The 23,212-nt window shown below is 39.9% G+C and overlaps 2 protein-coding genes across 2 annotated transcripts in view; one reads left to right on the forward strand and one right to left on the reverse strand.

The window, feature by feature from the left end:
• Positions 1–23,212, forward strand: part of syn2b (synapsin IIb) — a 342,671-nt gene that overhangs the window by 201,474 nt on the left and 117,985 nt on the right. The window contains exons 4-5 of the mRNA XM_048606715.1: positions 2,052–2,208; positions 5,906–5,995. Of these exons, the coding sequence (XP_048462672.1) occupies positions 2,052–2,208; positions 5,906–5,995 (247 nt within the window). The remainder of the gene's footprint in view (positions 1–2,051; positions 2,209–5,905; positions 5,996–23,212) is intronic.
• Positions 7,706–23,212, reverse strand: part of timp4.2 (TIMP metallopeptidase inhibitor 4, tandem duplicate 2) — a 32,263-nt gene continuing 16,756 nt past the window's right edge. The window contains exons 2-5 of the mRNA XM_020510931.2: positions 12,983–13,071; positions 11,396–11,504; positions 10,605–10,732; positions 7,706–9,419 (exon numbers count right to left, since the gene is read on the reverse strand). Of these exons, the coding sequence (XP_020366520.2) occupies positions 9,222–9,419; positions 10,605–10,732; positions 11,396–11,504; positions 12,983–13,071 (524 nt within the window). The 3' untranslated portion in view covers positions 7,706–9,221. The remainder of the gene's footprint in view (positions 9,420–10,604; positions 10,733–11,395; positions 11,505–12,982; positions 13,072–23,212) is intronic.

Raw genomic sequence — 23,212 nt, forward strand, 5'->3', positions numbered from 1 at the left:
AGCATCATCTCTGCTCCTATGATGCTGCTTGGCCTGCTGTGTTCATCCAGCCCTGCACTTTGTTGTCTTAGATAGGAGGCATGGTGGCTCAGCAGGTTTGATTCCACCTTCAGGCGATTGTCTGTGGAGTTTGCACATTCTCCCTGTGGGTTTCCTCCTAAAGTCCTGCATTTGTGCTTTCTTTTTTGAAATTGTGGATTCTGCACTTGTCATGCTCACAATGGATCACTGTTGAATGCTGGTAATTTTGTCATGGTAAAAATGCTGTTGACCTTTTCTATCTCCCTGTAGTATTTCTCATTTCATACCTGTCAGGTTGAACGATGCAAGAATATTCCTGTTCTATCACCCATGCAGTCAATCAGTATTCTTCAGCTCCAACAGCCTACTTGTGATGTGTTAGCATTTCAAATCCATTTTTTCAGCTTCACCATTAATCAAATTAAACATTCGCTGGAAAAATAAGTCTCGCAATATTGACGTGCATCATGTTTAATTTGACTTGACATAACTTGTATTTTGGAATACCCTACAACTGCATTCTATAGATTGATTACGGCTTTGATCTTCCTGTTCAATGCTTGTACTGACTTGTCATTTTCTTTTATTGAGAATACTTCAGCAATATTGATTAAAAACTCACTTTTGTTGCCTTAGAATAACAGAGGACTGTAAAAACACCCTCAATCTAGCACAAGAAAAGTTAACATTCCTCAATTGCCAACTCGCTCAAGTAGGTCATGGTGGATAAGATTGTTTTTTTGGCCACCATGTAACGTTTTCAGTGATCCATATAGATGGAGTTCACACTGAGGATGACAAGAGCCCATCATGGAACAGAGTCTGTTTTTCTAAGGGTAACAAAGTGATCACAGAAACAGACAGCACTAATGAAATAGAGCAAATATAGACAGGCAGAGTCTGTGCTGGTGCAGTAACAGCTTTTCATTTAATGTTCATATACTGCAGTAACAACTGGAAAACCCATGTGGCCACAAATCACAATAAACTGCAACTTTCATGTTGAGCAGACAGCAACAATACTTTAGTTTCAAAGTAATGAAAGTACCATTCTTGGTGATGTAGCAATAAACAATATAAAAATTAATTAATTCTTCAAGCAGCTGCGTTGCTACAGGCATCAGCTCAATATTAATTTGTACATAACCAAGAGACTGGAACTAGGGCAGTGGGATGCCCCCTGAGATCCAACTCGCTACCCTCATTTCTGTCACCCTTATCCCAATCTTCCCTCAACTTTAAATGCCAGAAATTCCCCAGAAAGCACTTGACATTCCCAGTAGTGATTCTCCATTTAGAGATGGGGTTTGGAGAGATTCTCCGCAGCCTCTGATTGGGCAGCAGCATCAAGCCAGTATAACTTCCAACTGCGGGGTCCTAAATCTGGTAGTCAGCTGCCTCATTGCCAATTGCTCCAGCAGTCTTTCTCCCTTTAGAAAACCACAGTCTTCCCCTCTTGGAAACTCTCTCACTTTCAGACTTTGTCTAGAAATGGAAAGCCTCTGCCAATGATAAATATAGCACAAAATATAGTGCTGCACAATTGAATTCAATAAACCCAGGAAAACTACAACACAAAATCGTTGCTGAATTGGATCAAGATGCTTTTTCTTGGTAGAATATAATAGCAGACATAGATTGTATTTGAGCCCATTAAACTCCATAAGATCCTCAATTATGAGAATTCAAATTCAAATACAAGGGATGTCCAGCCAGTAAGTTTTCTCTGCAATCTGACTTCCTTCTTGATCAGCTTGTAAGATATTGTGGAAATCGGACACACATGAGAGCAAAAGGGGAAGGATTGAGTGAAGATTTTTGGTGCATATCTAATAAGACTTTTAATAGAATTTCCATTTATTGCTGAGACAAATCATCTGATTTCTGCTCATTGCTAACAAACAACTTGGTTGAAACCAAAACCAAACTGAGATAAGGCAGGGGAATCTACTTTAACAACTTAGAAGGACAATGCATTGTTTATTGTCAAACTGCTTTGACATAGATTTATTTTATGATTTTATCAACAGATCATTCAAACCTGACTTTATCATTGTGAGGCAACATCCCTACAGCATGGCAGAAAATGAAGATTTCCGGAATATTATTATAGGATTTCAGTATGGAGGCCTTCCAAGTGTGAACTCATTAGAATCCATCTACAACTTCTGTGACAAGCCATGGGTGGTAAGTTCAAAGTAATGGGAGAACTAATTCACTTCCTTCTTAATAATTCATCTAAATGACTTTAAGGGTAAATATCAAAATTCCAAGGACCATCATAACTTGGATTTTCATGATAGAATTGGGCAATGTGAACTGGACCATTTCCTGAAGTTGCAATCCTGAGATCTGCAGGAGTGTACACACATGTGAAACTTACTCCTCAGGCAGTCAGAGTCCCAGTGAAATTGGGGCCAATACCGCCTGAACAGGAGTGAGGTAGAAACAAAGGCAAATGGATGTTGAAGTCAGTAGATGTTGAAGACCTACCTCCGTTCACTGTCACATTGGCTCAGTTCTGTTCATGCCTGTAACGTTCCCAGTTCTCACCACTAGCCAAACTGAAATAAGTATCAAAGAGCTGTGAAGGGACCTGTGAAGGGTAAGTCCTCAACATCAGCACTGAGGGACCTTTGTACGTATATAAGTATCTGAAGACTTTTTCCCCCATTTTTAACATTATACATTTGTATCTTAAATTGCATTTAAAGCTGCCCCATCTCCTCCCAGTCCCTGGCCTTCCATATTCAGGCAGTCTCGTTCATGAAGGAAGTGAGAATGGAAATTGCAGGATCATGGGCCATAATATTTCAATCTTCCTCAGACTCAGGAAAGTGCTAAAGGACTTGAGAATTGCAAATGTGAAACATTTGTTCAAGGAAAGTTATAAGGATAAGTGCACTAATTAAAGACTAGTCAGTTTAACATCTGTGGTAGGTAAGCTTCTAGAAACAATTATTTGGGATAGAATTGGTAACCAAACTAAAAAAGGTGGGTTGATTAGGGAGAGCCCGCGTGGATTACTAAAGTGGAAATCACATTTAACTAACGTCCTGGAGTTTTTATAATGGTAACAAAAAGGGTTGAAGAAGGAAATACTGGTGATGTGATATACAAGGACTTTCAAAAGGCATTTGATCCAATGTCTCACAACAGACTTTTCAAACTCTCCTCATTACCCATTCACCATGCCCCATTGCACCCCACTCATTATGTTCTGCCGCTCGCTCTCTCAGATGGAATGACATACCACTGCTGGGATCTCTCAGGATTCCTGATGCCATCTTTAAAGCCCAGTTGAGCGCTGTCAATCTCAAACATATTTGTTTATGCACACTAAATTTGCACTGCATAGTTTAGTGAAATGCCCCAGATGTGCCTGAAAAAGGGAAATTGGCACCCTTCTTTGCCAACAGGGATCCAGTTGTCATAGAATCATAGAATCCCTACAGTGTGGAAACAGGCCCTTCGGCCCAACAAGTCCACACCAACCCTCAGAGCATCCCATCCAGACCCACACCCTGTTACCCACCTAATCTACACATCCCTCAACATTACAGGTAATTTAGCATGGCCAATCCACCTAGCCTGCACATCTTTGGACTGTGGGAGGAAACCGGAGCACCCGGAGGAACTCACGCAAACACGGGGAGAATGAGCAAACTCCACACAGACAGTCACCCGAGGGTGAATTTGAACCTGGGTCACTGGCGCTGTGAGGCAGCAGTGCTAACCACTGAGCCACTGGCTGTTGGTGTAGCAGAGGGCTGTCCTCTTCTCTCAAGACTGATAAAGGAGATAGTGCCACCAGACGATGCCAGCCTAGTCAGATGTTGCCACATTGGTCAGTACTGTTTTCATGGTCTGGAGAATTGCCCAGCAATTCCACAAGGTCAATGATCTTCTGCAGTCTGCCTGGCTAAGTGCCACCATCTTCTATCTGCAACTTCACTAGGTAAGGTGAATAGCAAGGGCCCTTTCTGTAGGGTTTGGGAGTTCAAAACTAGAGGGCATAATTTTAAGGTGAGAGGTGAAAAATTTTAAAGGGACCTGATGGGCAACTTTTTCACATGTAGCAGGTAGTTCGTATGTGGAATGAACTGCCAGAGGAAGTGACGAATGCAGGTCCAGTTACAACATTTAAAAGGCATTTCAACAGGTACATGAATATGAAAGGTTTAGAGGGATATGACCAAATGTAGGCAAATGGGACTATTTTAGTTTGGGAAACCTGGTATGCATGGATAAGTGGGCTGAGGGGTCTGTTTCCGTGCTGCACAACTCTATGACTCTCTGACTGTTCTGTACACACATCCCACTAAGGCTCATGGTCTACCACTCTCACTGACACATGCAAAATCTTTGTTCACTTACTCTCACCCACCCAATCCACCCAAACAACTAAACCTACATGACTTCTGTGCTGCCTGCTTACTCACTCAGGTACGTCTCACTTCTTCCCCTACCTGCACCAGCTCTAACAGCTGTGCCAGCCACTTTCATCTCACTCAAACCATCCTATTGTCTCATTCCAGGAGAAATAGGCCACAAGAGGGCAGAAAAAGTCAAGATAAGTGATGGGGTGCCAAACATTCAACATTCAAATGTGCCTCCCTTGAATTGACTGAAGTCTACGCTTTGTAGATTTTCAGACGTGGCCTTTTGATTGTAGAATAAACAGTGTTTTTGCTGTGAAAGCTGCTAACATATGGTGTAACATTATGTAGAACAGTGTAGTACAGCATCATCTCCATCCCCTTGACTACTGACCGCTGACAACCACAACAAGCTGCCTGGCTTTGTGTCTGCGCGAATAGGCAGGGCAAGACAGATGTACTGAGAGTTTTTAAGTCATAGCTAATGTAGCATAGCACAGAAAGGCAGGGTGAGGCATAGCAGAGCATAGAACGGCAGTGACACTCTGGACATCGAAGTAAGCGCAAAAGGAGTAAGCTCTAAGAGAATGAGTAAGGATCCCCGAGATGCACCCTGGTCGAATCCATGAGATGGATACTTGCCGCTGTGTGCAAAGTGTCCTTGCAGCAATATTACAATGATAGGTACCGATGATAGCAGCATTGGAGTGCAGGACCTCATTGTAGGATCAGATAGTGCCATGATGAAGCAGTAAGGTTGGTATGTGTCTGATGCCAACCACCATGAACGATGGTATGTGGATGGTCACTGCCCATTGAGTATACCCTAAAATGTTGCTAAGCACTGCTCATGATGGAGGGCCATAGGAGCCATTGCCAAGTTGGGGTCAGCAATTACAGTCCTGCCATTCATGTCTGAATTTGTCACCATCTCATTTCCATCCAGAATGTTGATACATAACAACAGGCCTCTCACAGCTCACTAATGAAAATCTTGAATCACCATTCAATACTTTGTTGGAAAATGGGACTTTGTGATCTCAATGTCAAGAAGCTCCTCACTGTCCATCTCATGCAATTTTCCCAATTTTCTCACCAACGCACATGTCTTCAGTACCTGGGAGGATTTGGCCTTCGTGGCCAAAAATATTGAGAGGTCTTGAATGAGAAATCTCTCTTTCTTTGTTAAAGGGCAATGTTTAGCAAATGAAAAACTAGATAAAATAAAAATGGTTTAATGTTCTGGAAAAATGTGATTTTGATTTATGACTGTCATTATTTGATATAAAACAAAATCTGAAAAGACAAATGGAACTGGAGAAGCTTAGTATTTGAACCAGTACTTCTCGAATACAACAACTACAAATTGTCAGAGCTGTTTATTCTCTAAAATGTTTTGCATCTTCTGCGATCTTCTTAGAAATAAAAACATAAAATGGCAGAGGCAAAATCTACAAAAGTGCTATTGACTTTACTGACAATGAGATGGCTTTGTTCTGTTTCAGTTTGCTCAGTTGGTAAGCATCTACAAAAGCATGGGCCCAGAGAAGTTTCCACTGATTGAACAGGTCTTTTATCCAAATCATAAGGAAATGGTAAGTGTCAGTCTGGTCTGTTCTTCTTTGTTATGTGGGAAAGACTATGATAAGATTCTGAAACTAAAAATACACTGACTTCAGTATTCAGGTGCAGCAAATGTAGAGGGTTCAAAAAGCTGTTTTATAACAACTAATGATTACCACAACATGAAGGATTAGTAAGGGATAGGACGGACTCCTCAGAAATTATATCTTACATTTGGTAAGGCTATTTCATTTTGTTCTTTCATAATTGAAATGTAGGACTTCAAATGTGGCCTTCAACAGCCTTGTTATCTCATTAAAATTCCTACAAATCAATTCAAGACATATTCAAGGCAATATGAGTTGTGCACACAATTGAATTTTTATAATTATGCCATCTAAATGTCCCATTGCTGTAAATTTATGAAGAATTGTCTTTTTGATACTTTGATAAATGAAATAACTCATTCTGTACTTCAATTTGCTATGTTTATGGTGTACACATGTTTGTACTACACTTTTGGATATTGGCACATTAGATTTCATTAATGAGCACACAAAATCATAAGTTAGAGTTACCTGCCTTGTGCTTTTATAACATGAAGGTGACATGCATGTCACACCACAAGCTGTCTGGTATATGCTGTTTTATCATATTGAAGGCAGAAGCCTATCATATGTCTCATGAAGAAATGCTGAGATTTGGAATAACAGGAGCCGGATGGAGTTCTGCAAATGAAAAATCATTATTACACATTCTGTGCTAAATTGTGCTGCTTGCTGGGCCACTAAGCCTTGTAAAAGCTGAGCACCAACACTTGCCATTATGTAAGAACCAACTACTGACTATTCAGGGCAGTGGATAAACTTTGTGAAAAACAACTTGGTAATGAAAACCTGGTAACCTGAACCAAAGCCAGGCCAGCCACAATATCAGAATCTTATTAATGATTGAACATAGGAACATAGAAATAGAATAGGCCAATCAGCCCATTGAGCTTGTTCCACAGTTTAATATAATCATGGTTGATCAAGCACTTCAATCCTTTTCTGCCCACTATCCCCCATAACCCTTTACACCATTAATAATCATTATTTATCAACCCCTACTTTAAGTATATTCAAAGTCTGGACTTCCAGAGCCATCTGGGGTAAAGAATTCCAAGATCCACTACACTAAAAGAATTATCCTCATCTCAGTCCTAAATTACATCCCTCTTATTTTTGAGTCGTGCCTTTGGTTCCAGACTCCCCAACAAGGGGTAATATCATGCCTACATCTACCCTGTCTATCCCTTTAAGTATTTTGCAGGTTTAAATGAGTTCATGTCTCATTCTTCAAAACTGTAGAAAATATGGAGTAGCTAGAAGTGTTGCTTGATTGAGCCCTATTGAATGGGATGGGATCAGCTGGACAAACAGGAAAACTTCCAAGTCTCTCCACTGGTAGGATGGATAGTTATAGCTAGTTAAATCCTAGAATTACCTATGGATGGATTCAGGAGCTCCAAGCCTTAGCTTAACAACTTGTGCTTATGTTTAGTGAGCTTAAGGAAGTGGAGTGATTCTTACCAGGCTTACGTGAATTTACAGTTAATGTTTGGTAATGAGTTTCCACACAAATACACACACACACACACACACACACACAAAACACAAGATACACACACACACACACACACACACACAGACAGACACCCTTAGATACTTCCAAATTAAAGCATGACTGAAGTCTCAGAAATATTACAGAAATCTCACATCACATTTATTAAAATGAATACGAAAGCTTTTTGTTAGATACTTGACAAGATGGTATAATTCTTACAATGCACAAATATGAGAATATCAAATATCAAATATGAGAATCATTTTTGTATCTATGTTTTAAAGCAGTTTATTTGCAAATGAGTACATTATCAAATTTGTGTGCTTTGAGTGAAAATAAAGGAGGAACTGCAAAGGAATTGATCTTAAATTTGAATATATTGCCAATTTCAGCTTTGTGCTTTTTTTACTGAATTTGAAGAAACATTGAAACAATTATTAGTCAAATAATTATATTGAATATTCTAATTAAAAAACAATTTTCCCTGTTCCCTTTTGCACCTAGAAAGTTAGAGCAATCAAAAATTCTCAATGAGAAATTTATGGTGTTTACATTCTAGTATCCAAGCATGAAGGCTCATCCTCATGGTTCCCAATAATTTTGATGTTCTATCCTTGTAATTGTTCCCAGAATTTTTCAGGTATACATAGTTTCTAAATATTATCTTCTTAAAAAGTGGTTAGAACCAGTTTTTTGATGGAGCAACTAATGCATGAAGTTACTGGTCTTGCTACAGTATGTGAATGATAAAACACTGAACATTTTTTTTACACAACATATATCTGAGATAACTTAAGATCTGGCATGCATGCATTGTGCTCATGTGTATGACATTTGGCTGTAGCCCCACTTTATCCTTTGTAGCGCCAGCGCAGATTATAGTTCACCATGGGCAATGGGGCAAAGATTGTTAATAAGGTCATGTGTTAATTCATTTTATTTGGTACTAAACTTTTGAAAACAAACATAATTACCTTTTAGTAGGACTCTGTCCCTCAAAAGGATGTTTTTTTTTCAAAAAAAGGAACATTTCATGGAACAAAGGGAGGAAGAAACAGCCTTTTTTGATTGTTACCACTCATCATGTTCATTTGTCCTGATCTATCACGCATAAAGGCAGCTGATGTGTTCTTTGTGCTGTCAACCACATGTTAATATATTTTCGTATGTAGCACAGCCTTAAAAGAAAACAAATTTTTATTGTAATCTCATCACCATTGGCGCAAAAATTACACTGTTGCACATTGGATTTTTAACCTTGATTTCCAAAAGTCTCAAAAAAGATAATTAATCCAGCATCATTCCTAATTACCAAGGTACGTTTTCTTTCTAGTTCCACTCAGAAAGGTTTTGATAATTCACCAGTCAAATACAGAGCTAATATACTTTTCACAAGAAGTGTGGTGGTGTTTATGTTTCAGTTTGCCTCATGTGATAAAACCTATCATTGCAGTAGAATCTAATGAAGGGCCATAATTTTTTCATTCATTAGGGTAAGAGTGAATGAAGGAAGTGCTATGCTTCACATAGCAAACAAGAATGCAGTAAACCGACAAAATGTTTGTATAAACAGAAGAACATAGAGATCTTTGATACTGCTGCACCACCTGCAGCTGATGGAGAAACACAACTTTTATGGGGTGAAGGGAGATTTCAGGGTTCACTGTAATAGATATTCTCATTTGCACTGGCTGATCCTTCTCCATACCAGTGACAGAAACCATCATCTTGCTTCATGCAGACACTGTACTTTGCCTGAGATCCAGCTGGGGTCTTCTCGGTTGCCAGGTCAGTCCAAATGCACTGGTTTTTTGCTGGAGAAGGGCATGGTAGGCTGTGGCAGCTGACAATCTGATGAACAGGAATGTAAAAATGCTGTTGTGTAAGTGTTTTACAAACATCAATTCAGATTATAGATAATATAGACATGTAATACTTGTGGATCTTACAGAGTAAGGTTGAGTTAATTCCGATTTAACTCTGGAGAGTCTGAAATTCTGTTCACTTTGGGTTTATGAATTATTTTGGTAATTATCTCCAGTATATCAGCTAATAAAGAATTCAGGAACCAGTTGCTATTACACAGGCCTAGGGGTCTGATGCATTAAACTAATTTATATCAACAATTTCAATACAAAGGCTAAAAGTTGATCAGAATCGTAAATTCTAACATGCTGATAAGAGCACAAAGGCTATTACAGAGATAGCTGACATCGCACAAAAATTGCACTAGTCCAAGGAATACAAGAATTGGGAGGTTATGATGAAATTGTAGAGGACATTAGTTAGGCCACAGCTGGAGGACTGTTGCACTTCAGGTTGTCACACTATGAGAAGGATGTGATTACTCGGAACAGAGTGTAGAGAAGATTCACCAGGGCATTGCCTGGGCTGGAGCCTTTAAGTTGTGAAACAAGACTTCATACGCTAGTCTTGTTTTTCTTGGAGCAGAGAAGGCTGAGGCCACCTGTTTTAGGTCTACAAGACTATGGGAGGCAGAGATAGGGTCAATAGGAATAAACATTTCACCTTACTAAAGGGACCAATTACTCAGGGACAGAGATTTAAGGTAAGAGGCAGGAGGCTTAGTGGGTATTTAAGAAGGATTTCTTTTTCACCAAGAGGGTGGTGGGTATCTGGAGCTCACTGCCTGAAAGGTAGAGGCAGGAACCATTACAGCATTTAACAAAAGTTTCAGATGATCACTTGAAGCACTAGAGGGCTACGGTGTTGAGAACAGTGATTGGCATTTACCAGGGAGGGAACAAACCAGCCAGGGTTTCTGTCCCTGATTGCTAATAGTAATCCTGGTTGAAAGCACACATTTCAAGTGAGGACAGGATTACTTACCTTGTATTAACCTCTGTAGTACTTGTCATCATTCACAGTTTCTGTTCACATGAAGGAGTGCCGCACTCTACTGAAGTGTTATTAGTTCCACTGTTCCATTGCAACAATTAGTGCCATATAGCAAGAGGTGTTGGGGGAAAATACAGAAGAAAGGAGGTGGAAAAATATCCCAGAAATTTGACTTACTTGACAGGAGCAGCCTGTTTCATATTTGTTCCATTTCAGATTCCGTTTTTGCAATGAAGTTAGATCATCCCATGGGACAATCAAATTACAAATCCCAATATGAACTTTTCCCTGAATATCAAGTTGGCCTAAAGCAGGAAAAAAAAAAGTGTCCATATATTGTTACTTAATACATGTATGAGCAAAAATTGCAATCAGCTTCTCTTGGAGCTACATTAGACGTGCAAACTTGGGAATACAATGTTGTTGCGCTTTCAGAACTAAAGTCTAGTTCATAAAAAGCCAAAACACTGCAAATACTGGAAATCTGAAACAAACGCAGAAAATGCTAGAGAAACTCAGCAGATCTGGCAGCAGCTATGGAGAGAGAAACTCAGTGTTAACTTTTCGAATCTGGTATGATTCTTCAACTTTTCAGTCCTCTCCACTCTCCTCCATCTCATCCGCCGTCCAGATAAATCATTCACTTTAGTTACATCATAGGAGATCTGAATTAAGAGCAGAAAAATTAGAAAAGCTCAGCAGATCTTGCAGAATCCATGGAAAGAGAAACAGCATTAATGTTACAGGTCCAACGTGACTTTTATTCCTCAGTTCCAAAGAAACTCTGCTTTTCTGTCTCTAAAGATGCTGCCAGAGCTACTCAGTTTCTCCAGCACTTTTCATTTTTATTTCAAATCATCAACAAATACAGAATTTTGCTTTTATCACAGGAAATTTGCCTGTTTTAAATGTAATATAAACAAAGGCATTCAAACAATGAAACTAATCCCACTAAGTACTTATCTTACCTGTTATGAGGTACTGAATATTGTTTTTGAGCTCTACACCACATGCAGCAGAGCTAGAAGCTGTGTAGACATATTCCACCATTTTCGTCTTTTCAAATCCTTCGTAAATCTGGTGAAGGTTTGAACATTAATGCTTCTTAGAAAAAAAATACACTTTTAGACTGCTTTATCATAATCAAATATTTCACTTAAACAGCCTAAAACTTTCTTCTGTTGAAGACAGAACTTTGAAATTATACTAAATCTTGATGAGAAAAGCTACAGATTTCTAATTAATACCTGCAGTTTCCTATATGAGTAATTGATGAAAATATGAATTCATTGTGGAGTTGTTTACATTGTTAGGGTTCCTAAGAAGATATGTATGCGCAAAGCAGTCAGTTCATGCATTAGAATGATCTTTGCAGTAAATTACTCAAATATAATTATGCTTAATATTATTCAACATCAATTTATAAGACTTATCTAATTAACTAAATATATTGCTGATCTTGTGACAAATAAGCTTTATTAAAAATCAAGGCTTTTTTAATTCATTTGTGGGATACAGGCATTGCTGGCAGCATTTATTGCCCATCTCTAATTAGACAGAGGGTAGTTAAGAGTCATGAACATTGCTGAGAGTCTGGAGTCACATGCATGCCAGATTTCCTTCCCTAAAACAATACTGAACCAGATGGGTTTTAATGACAATCAATAGTTGTTACACAATTGCCATTAGGCCAGCTCTCCACTCCAGATTTCATTAAATTCAAATTTCACCATTTGCTATTGTGGAAATTGGACCCAATTCCCAAATCATTGGCTTATGGCTTTGGATTACTCATCCAGTGACATTACCACTGTGGCACTTGTAGGTTGGTTAGCTTATTTGCCTGGATGGCTGGTTTGTGATGCTGATAGTGTGGGTTCAATTCACACACCGGCTGAGGTTATCATGAAGGGCATTTTTTCGCAATCTCTCTCCTTGCTTGAGATGTGGTGACCCTCAGGTTAATCCACAAGCTAGTCATCTCTCTCTCTATTGAAAGAGCAGTCTGATGGTCCAGTAGGGCTATTGTGACTTTATACAATGGAAAAATAAATTTTTAGTAAACTTTTCTACATAGTGATAATGCAGAAATTTATTTTGAAAATGGAAAAATCAAAGAACATTAAAAGGACTACTTAGATCGAGCTGTGGTAATTTTGGCAAATTATTGTTTTGAACTAGTACAGGTGTTTTAAGTTATAATTATGCCCTAAATTATGGAAATTATAATTGGATTATAATTATATTTCGAAGCACCATGATATGGTATTGTGTACGATTATAGCTAATGTAAAGGTCTAAGATAAAAAAGAAAGACAATAATTCTCGAAAGTCCAAACAAAACAAAAAGGTAATGCTAGAAATTCATAGCAAGGTCAACCATCGTTTCATAGAGAAAATCAGAGTTACAATTTGCATCAGATTCTTTGTCGGAACATTAACCTGTCTTTGTCTATGAGCCACTGCCTGACTTGGTGTGCATTTTCAATGTTTTTCATTTTCAATTTATATCTGAATGCCCATTCTGTTAGCCAAACACTTTAACCTTTGCTTACCTTTTCTTGCTTTACTGCATACTGGATCGTATCAGGTTCCATGTTGTTAGAAGAAACCAAACTTTTACTAGTGACTGATACTCGTATCACTATTAAAAACAAAATAAGAAAAAATATTGTTATAACATAATATATGAATAAACAGGTAGGATAACTAAAATGTTTTGCAACAAAGTTGAATGCTGTGTAACAAGAAAGGTTTCTATGAAGTGGTTTTTGTTACTTGTTTTAATTTTATTCAGGTGGAAAGTTTTCAGTTTATTCTTGCATAATTCAAAGGTCTGACTGCTAATGGCGAAGATTTTCTTCATGAGAAAGAACATGGCCATATTAATCAGTCATGCCAATGGTATTCCAAAACATTTAAAAATACTTCTGCACTTTTAACTCAGTTCCTCTCTGTGTTTAACTGCAGTTGCTTATATCCACTAAATCTATAACGAACGAAGCTCATCAAAAATTAACTAGTAATTTCTACAGTTGGCAATACTAATGAACATTCATTAGGTGTTGAAAATGTAACATCTTATTCTTAAGCTTTTGTTTTTGGAGAGTAGTAGACTGAATCAATGCAAAAGCATAATGGCTTTGATTTTTATTCCAAATTTGGGGATGCAGAATTGGAGGGAAATCCCAGCTCCACAAAGCTGACAATTAACAATGGCTGCCCGCACTCCAGATTTTTAGTCTGGGCTCTGAAGATATTGGACTTGAAACGTTAGGTCCGCTTCTTTCTGCAGAAATGCTAACAGAGCTGCTGAGTTTCTCCAAGACTGTTTTGGGGCCTGGAGGAGCATGAAAAATCCTTCGGCACACACAGATCCTTTGAAAAATGCCAAAGCTAACTAGCTCCCTGTCAAGCTGCTTAATGCCCAACAGATGTGACACTTGGAGATAAGGTGCATGCTGCACCCATTTGTCCATTATAATCACGGTCAGAGATTTACAACCATAGCACTCGATGCGGAAAGCTTCCCACCTGTTTTGGGCCAGAGTATTGCGCACTCACTTAAAGGCCTGTTGAAAATGAAATCAGCCATGTCAAAAGATGTCCAAAGTACCCGCCAGATGTTTACTGTTTTTCAGGAATTGACAGTTGCCACTTCGAGTTTCAAAGTCTAGCTCATGTATAACAAATGCAAATGCAACACCTTGTCATATAGAATAAATCCATTCCTCTGTGCAAGGTTGCTTAATTTGAATTATCTAATAATGTTTCACCACCACCTTCTCAAACGAAAGAAAAAAAAACTAATCATTTTGAAATTTTTAGTGCTACCTTTCCATGTTGTCCTATTTATACTGACTAATCCAGTTATCTGAATAAAGCATTTTTTTTTTAAAGTGAAGAAACAAATAGTAATGAATGAACTACAATTTAATCACCTGTTTTAATATCGTGAGAATCCATTTTAACTCTAACCCAAACTAGACACGACATAAGACTAATAGCTGAAGCTATTTTCATGATTGGGCCTAATTTGAATTCATCCAGCAAGTTGTGGTTGCCAGACATGCACTGTCTTCTTTCTCACCAGCTCTGGAGGGCTAACAGTCACCCTGTCACTGCATGAAGCCAGCCAGCTGCTTGGTCCTGCATTTTGGCGGAGGCAGCAGAAGCTGGCATTTGGGGGAAGTGCAGGGCGGGTGGTGGCAGTGTCAATTGTGAAACCAATCCTCATTAGATCAGAGAAGCCATTAATCCTTTTGCTCAGCTGGATAACTATCCCATCAGGATTTTGATATGGTGAATTCTGTCTGTAATAGACACTGCAACAAGATACTGCAGTAAGTGTTCCTGACAGGCACAGCTTGGGTGTATTAGGAATCCCACTGCATCTAGTGTATCATACATTTTGCTACAATTAATATTCTACTGCTGTTACTTAGCGCTTAACCCTTATTCTGTGCTGTCAATAGAATACTCCGGATGATAGTTAATGTATAATGGGATAGAACTGAAAGCCAGTCCTATGATTACATAATATTAGCATCTTAATCTTTATAGCAGAATATTTTTAAGATGAAAGCAAAGACACTTTCTGTTTAATTTTGCTGGTAAAATTGCTTTGTGGACTGACTGGCATTCAAAACAAAAATCAGTGTTAGATTCATATTCCCTGCTGGGAAAAGTCTATTTTTTGTTTGTAATTTCTTTACTTGCTGAAAGAAAAGATACTTTTCAGGCTTCTGCTGCATGCAGATTAACTCAATGTACAATTCAGTCACATATACAATGTAGGCAGAAGCAAAAAGAGGAATATTATTCCATAGTTCACCCTATTGCTACACACTTAGTCCCTGTTTCTCTCCGTTCAGTATTTTAATCTGTCCTGCTGCATCTTAACAGCCTCTCTATTTTACTAAGTGTAAACTATTGGTTTACAAAATGAAAGTAAAATTACAAATTGAGGCTGCATCTAAATTTGATATAAAATATTTAAACTAAACCAATCTTACTGTTTTGAATTCCAAATCAGTAATTTAATTTGCACATCTGCAACCTCACAAATGCAAAACATTCTAATCCTTCATTAGTCGTGTTTCAAATTCCTAGGAACCAGTGCTATAGAAATCATGAGGAGGCTGACAGGGAAAATGACAGAGATCGGACTGAGATCCATCATGGCAGGGCAATATCCCAAAGTAAGCTACGTACGTGATACAAACACATATACACAATGATATAGTTTGTAAATGGCGAAGAAACTTTAATTAATCGAGGAGTCCTGATCGTATCACAAGACATGAAGATCTAGTTAGTTTCTGTCTGTCTTAGTTGATGTTTGCATGACCTTGAAATTCAACATCAGTGGTTACACTCCTAACTTTCAAAATCCTGTCCTTGAGAAAAATCTAATCTCCATTCTTCTTTCATTGCAAACTCTCATTCCTTTTCTCTCCAAAATCCTGGAACATCTTGTTTCTTTCCTACTATAATGTCTGTATCTCCCATTGTTCTATTTGAAGGTCTTCAATTGGGTTTTCATCCTTCTAACAGTATTGAAACGACAATAACCAAAAAGTCACAATACTGTCTGTAGCTGTGATTATGGTGCATATTCCTTCCTCAGTCTCTTTTACTTCTTTGTTTTCTTTAACACAACAGATGATATGATTTGATTCTTGCCAGTTCCACAGAATTCACCTTGTTTGGCCCCATTTGTGCCTAAACAAACAGTCATAACTAAAGACTCTCCAACAATTGTTTTTGTTTCCAGCCTTCACCTTAGCTCCACACCATCGTCCCCAGAGACCTGTATTGTTCAGTCCCCGTTTTGATCTACATACTGAACCTTGGTGACATTATTTGAAACGATGCTATCAGATTCCTGATATAGACTGATAACACCTAGGTCTGTCTTTCACCATCTCTCTCAATTACCCTCTAACCCTTCACTGCTGCTGTGCTGTAAGGCTGCTTGTGAATGTTCAGTTTTAAATGAGCTGTAGCCTTGTCCAATTAAAATTGAGAAGACTTATAATAATTGTCTTCAGCCCCCACCACAAATGCCATGCCTCATCACTAAGAATCACAGAATCCCTACAGTGTGGAAACAGGCCCTTCAGCCCAACAAGCCCACAATGAACCTCAGAGCACCCACCCAGACCCATCCCCCTAATCTACACCTCCCTGAACACTATGGGCAATTTACCATGGCCAATCCACCTAACCTGCACATCTTTGGACTGTGGGAGGAAACCGGAGCACCCAGAGGAAACCCATGCAGACATGGGGAGAATGTGCAAACTCCACACAGACAGTCGCCCGAGGGTGGAATCGAACCCGGGTCCCTGGCGCTGTGAGGCAGCACTGCTAACCACTATGCCACCATGCGGCCCCAAGAACAAAGGAACAACATTGTTTCTGCCCGGCTAAAGGCCATCCCTTTAATATTTCAGACTAAACTATTTGCAATATAGGCATTTTCTTCTATGGAGCTGAGTTTCCTATTCTTTATCCACTCCATCACAAAGACATAACACATTACCAACCTCTGTTATGACCTCAGCCCATCTGCTGCAGAATCTCAAATTCGTATCCTTATCACTGCAAATATTCCAATGGGTATTCTGGCTCATCCCACATCCTACATGACATGTAAACTTCATCATAACCAAGCTCAGCAATCTGCATCTGATTATTCTGCATCAAGCCATGCTGTTGTTGAGTTACATTGTCTTTCAATCCACCAATGCCTTGAATTTAAAATCTCATCCTTGTGATTAAATTAGTTCGTGGTATAGTGATTGGAACCAGGTAGATCTTGTTACCTATGAGATCCTTGATTGGGATTGTTAACCTGGGCCAATCAGGACACCCTGGCTGACCAATATAATCAGGGGATTATCTACACAACTCGTGTTTTTCACTGTGTCCTGCACCCATACACACGCAACATAGGTGCTGGGGATATAAGCACTATGCAGTAGTGTAGGGGGTAAAAAAAGTTAAAAAATACATATAAACAGGGGAGACAGAATCTCCTCAGTTCAAGGGACTGACTCCAAGCTGGCTGACCACAACCAGTGCACTGTGCACATGTAAATAAAGGGTGACTTGGCGATGGGTTATTGGCCCCAGGGCAGTTATTTCACGTGGACTCACCCCTTCTGATTTCTGTAACATTCTCTTCCACCACGAACTCAACATTACTAAGACTCCAATCTCTTGTGTCTCTTCTCCCAAACTCTCTTTCCTTTTCTCTCCAAAATGCTTGAACATCTTGTTTTCTGCTTACTATAATGTCTGAATCTATTATTCTATTAGAAGGTCTTCAATTAGGCTTTCATCCTTCTAACAGTATTGAAATGACAATAACCAAAGTCACAAACAATACTGTCTGTAACTGTGAATGTAGTGCATAGTCCTTCTTCAGTTTCTTCATAGCAACTATGTCTGCAACCACCCATAGATTCACTCTTTGGAATTCCTCCAATTGGTCTTTCCACCACTTTCTCATCCTTTTTGAGCCTTCTTAAATCCAACCTCTTGATGTTATTAGTTTTCCTTATTTTCTTTTAAATTGCTGTGTTGCAAACAATAATGAAATGAGAGCAGATTTTGTCTTGTCTGAGACTGACAGCAAATTTGAGAGACAGTACGTGCTCTGTTAAATGTGGAAAGCCAGAGTTGCTGTCAGTGGTTCCACTCTTCTCCATGCTGAGCCCTTTACCTCCCCCCCAACCCCCCCCAACCCACCACCTTCCCATTGAAGTCAATGGGAATCAGGTGAAAAGTCTCCATTTGATGATTTATACCTAACACAAAGGAAGGTGGCTCTGGTTTTAGAGGCCAATTATCTCAGCTACAGGACATCGCTGCAAGGGGTCTTCAGGATAGATATCTTCTAATCAATCTGTTCAGAGACATTATTACAAACTTCTTGAGCAATTGGGACTTGAACCCAGGTCTCCTGGCTCAGAGGTAGGGGTACTACCTCTGCACCGTAAGAGACAGTTCCTCAGGGTAGCATACTTCACCTGCTTCATCAGTAACCATCCCACCCAACATGAGGTCAGAAAAGAAATATTTGCTGATGTGTACCATTAACAACTCCTTGGATACTGAGACAGTCTGTGTCTGCATGGAGTAAGACCTGGACAATATTCAATCTTGTGCTGATAAGTGGCAGTAACAATTGAGTCACATTAAGTGCCAGATAATTACCGTCTTCCAACATAAAACAAATCTAATCAGCACCCACCGACCCCCACCCCAACACCATTGCCATTCAATGGCATTCACCATCACTGAATCAAGCACTATCCATTTCTCTGGCTGGCTGCTTTCCAATGACCAAAAACATAACTGGACCAATCAGGTGTATAATTATGTGGGTGCACATAACAGTCAGAGGCTGCAAATACTGCAGCAACGAACTCCTCTCCTGATTCCCTTAAGCCTGTTTTTACAAGATCCAAGTGAAATGGGACATGGCCCCTATTGCACGGATGAATACTTAAAAAACCTGAGAGCATCCAAAACAAAGCAATCCATCTGATCAGCACTCAATCACTTCCTCCCCTATTGATACACATTGGCAGCAATGTATGCTATTGACAAAATGCACTGGAGCAATTCCCAAGGCTCTTCTAACAGGATCTTCCAGGCTAGCACCCTCTCTCATCCAAGAGGACCATAACAGAAGAATTTTTTCTTCACACTTAGGAGCTATGGGTGTTGCTAGTTGGGTTAGCATTTATTGCCCATTTCTAACTGCCCTGGACAAGGTGGTGGTGGGATGCCTTCTTGAACTGTTATAGCCAATTTAGTATAGGCACACCAATAATGCCATTAGGGAGTGAGTTGGAAGGTTTTGACCCAGCATCAGTGAAGGAACAGTGAAGGATTTCCGAGTCAGGATAGTGAATAGCTTGGAAGGCAACTTGCAAGTTGTGATGTTCCCAAGTATCGGCTGCCCTTGACCGTCTCAGTAGTTGTTATTGTGGATTTAGAAAGTGCTCTCTAAGGAGCTGAAGTGAACACTGTTGCCACTGAGCATTGGTGGTGTAGGGAGTGAATATTTGTGGATATGGTGCCAATCAAATTGTCTGTTTTGTCCTGGATGTTTTCCAATTTCTTGGAGCTCATCAAGGCAAGTAGGAATTATTCCATCACACTCCTGACTTTATGTATAGGAACACTGCCACCTGAACTTTCCAAGTCACACATCTTCCTGAATGGTAGTCCCATTTCTAAATGACTTATTTGCCAGATTAGTCCTACAGCAGGTAATGAAACAGCCTGCACAAGGCGAAATCTGCTTGACCTTATTGTCACCAATCTATATGTCACAAGTGCATTTGTCCCTAGTAATTTTTGGCAGTGACCACAACATAGACTTCGCAGAAATGGCATGCCATCCTCATAATTGAGGATACATTCCATCATTTGTGTTGCAGCAACACTGTGCTAAATGGGATAGATTTCAAACAGATCTAGCAACTAAAAGCTGAGCGTCTGTGAGGCATTGTGAGGTAATTTTGAATCTTGTACCAAGTCAACAGTATTTCAAGATATCCCAGCATTGTGAGACATTGTGGGGCCATTGGCAGCGGCAGAATTGTATTTGCCACAGTCGCAACGTCTTGATCTAGTATATATATCTTACTTTTTCTTTACCATCAGTCTAGAGAGTAACTCTGGTTTAATTAAAGAGGGTCAAAGTGTATGCCAGGAGCAGAAACAAACATACCTAAAAATGAGGTATCAACCTGCTGAAGCTACAATACACAACCATATGCATGTCTTAGAGTGGAAGCATAATGCCAGAAACAAAACTGTGATCCGATAACCAAAGGATCAGATCAAAGTTTTGTGGCCCCGCCATATCTAGTCATGAATGGTATCTGACCATTAAATGATTATTAAATGACTAACCAGACAAGGGATAGAATCATCAGCTCCCAAGGTGGAAAACCTAGAGGCATGAAGGCAGTGGGGATCTGGTATGTCACCACCCTAATATCTAATGAAGTCTCCTCCAACCTCCATCGGAATTAAGATATGGACAGGAAAGTCCTTACCGGGTTAATTAAGGACCACATAAGGGCCTCAGGCCATTGCTGCTGGGATGAAGCCAGCTGCAGAATGACCTGTTTGCAATGCAGCAATCCCAGTAACTGTTCTCCTGCAGGAACCTTGTCACCTCAGCTTCGCTACAATTGCTGGCATTCCTTGTTTGATGCTGTCACAACTGCTGGGATATCTTGGAATACTTATGAGGAAAGGTTGAGGGAGCTAGGGCTTTTTTCTTTGGAGCAAAGAAGGATGAGAGGTGACTTGATAGAGGTTTACAAGATGATGAGAGGCATAGATAGAGTGGATAGTCAGAGACTTTTTCCCAGGGCGGAAATGACTATTACGAGGGGACATAATTTTAAGGTGATTGGAGGAAGGTATAGGGGAGTTGTCAGAGGTAGGTTCTTCACACAGAGAGTGGTGGGTGTGTGGAATACGCTACCGGCAGTGGTAGTGGAGTCAGATACTTTAGAGACTTTTAAATGACTCTGGGATAGGCACACGGAGGATAATAAAATGTAGGGTATGCAGGGTAGATTGATCTTAGTAGGATAATAGGTTGGCACAACATCGTGGGCTGAAGGGCCTGTACTGTGCTGTACTATTCTATGTTCTATGTTCTATGTTGACTTGGTACAAGATTCAAAATTACTTCAGGAAAAGGAAGGTCAATACACAAAGATCGCTAGATCTTCATGTGCAGCTTTCTTAGAGGTCAACAATTAGTGATTCGCTATTAATCACAACATCTAGGTCATAGTATTTATAGCTAGGAAGGAAAGTCAAAAACTACTGATAAATTACTGTATGGGTATGTTTGAGTTTTTGACATTAATGTCAGCTTTAAATCATTAAAGGGTCTCAAATGTAATGATTGTAATTTGTTAGCTAAAAGAATAGTATTTTTTGACCAGTTGTGCTATTTGGAACCGGTGGATGACCATTGGCCATTTGAAACTGGTGGATAACTATTAGCCTGTAATTTCCTATCTTTGAGGAATAGGATGGAATCCAATGAGTGAAAGGCCAGTAAGAATCTCCATTGTTTTTTTTTCGGAAGGCCCATCACATCCTGCACCACTCAGCATCTTGACAGCTAAGTGGCAGGGATACCTTACCCCAAGGGCAGATGTCCTGCCCATCAACAGATGCTGGAATCTCAGTTGAATGAGAGCACCACCAGGGAGGCAGTGGTTGTAGCTGGTACTACACCCACTTCTGAAGCCTGGGTTCCAGATCAGAGGTGAGCAATGACAGAAAGTGGTTCTCAGGAGTGGGGTGGGGAGGAGCATCGTTGGCCGGTTGGCTGGCAAGAGGTCCCCCATCCATCTCAGGGCCCATTTATAGCCAAACAAAAAGATGTTCACTAGTTGTCTGCCTCACATGGCGATTTCCTGTCTGCTGCTGAGTTAATACCAGTAGAAGTGGAATTTGGCCCTTATGGTGAGCATTCATTGCCCATCTAAAGACCTCAAGTGGCTGTGACGTTGGGAGGCCTTTTTCTGTCACAGACTGAATTGGAATGGAATCAGGAAGGTTGTAGGGTCCTTACCCTTTACCTCCATACCTGCCCCAGGGAGGGCACAATCTCTTGCACATAGCTTCTGCTGTCTCTGACATGCTCCATTTTATCCAGTAATTAATCTCATTGTGCAATTTAAAAGACGGGAACATTGATGGAAATGAGTTTTATTGGTGGTGAATATCTGCAGATGAGCAAGAGGATTGTAGCATGGCTTTGGCCTATCGAACAATGTTTAAAAATATCTAAACCCATGAGTTTCAGCTAATCTCTTTGTCCCTCCAATACTAAGTATCTCTTTTTGAAACTATTCAAAAAATATCAAAGACTTAAGCAACAAAGCATCAGCTGCAGAGACCTGGGCCCAGATTCTCATTCCCTCATCAGGGAACAGGAGTTGGGAAACTTTCTGGTTCACTGCACCTGCCTCAGAAGAAACTCACTCAATCTGCGGTAGGCAAGGGTGAGGTGCATGATGGAGTGAACATAGTTCAGACATGGCTGCAGGTTCAGCTGAATACCAAGACAGACTGTTTAAAAGCCCCCGCCCCCTTGACCTGTCCGTCCTCCCTGGACTGACCTATCCCCTCCCTAACTCCCCACCTACACTCACCTTTACTGGCTCCATCCCTGCCTCTTTGACCTGTCTGTCTCCTCTCCACCTATCTTCTCCTCTATCCATCTTCTATCCACCTCCCCCTCTCTCCCTATTTATTTCAGAACCCCCTTCCCCTCCCCCATTTCTGAAGAAGGTCTAAGCCCGAAAAGTCAGCTTTCCTGCTCCTCTGATGCTGCTTGGCCTGCCGTGTTCATCCAGCTCTTGTTATCTCAGACTGTTTAAAAAGCCCACTTTGGATGAATGGCACTTTGTCAAAGTTATTTTTTTTCATTATTAGACCCTGTAGACCTAATCCCTCATACACCCATATAACCCAAACCTCCCACCAATTCCCAAAGCCCCATCCATGATAACCAATATCTCCCAACTACTCCATTGTCCATCACATCCCGTATGCTAATTAATTCATTATCCACCATAGGCAGAACTTGAGATCATGTTGAGATTAACAAAAATAAATGTTTAAGTATCCATTACAAGATTTAGAATAATAAAAAAAATCCTCTGATCACTCTTGAAAGCCCATCAAAATGTTTATAAAAACCAAAAGAACTGCGGATGCTG

Source organism: Rhincodon typus, chromosome 16 (assembly GCF_021869965.1).
Source record: "Rhincodon typus isolate 14 chromosome 16, sRhiTyp1.1, whole genome shotgun sequence".
Taxonomy (NCBI): Eukaryota; Metazoa; Chordata; class Chondrichthyes; order Orectolobiformes; family Rhincodontidae; genus Rhincodon; species Rhincodon typus.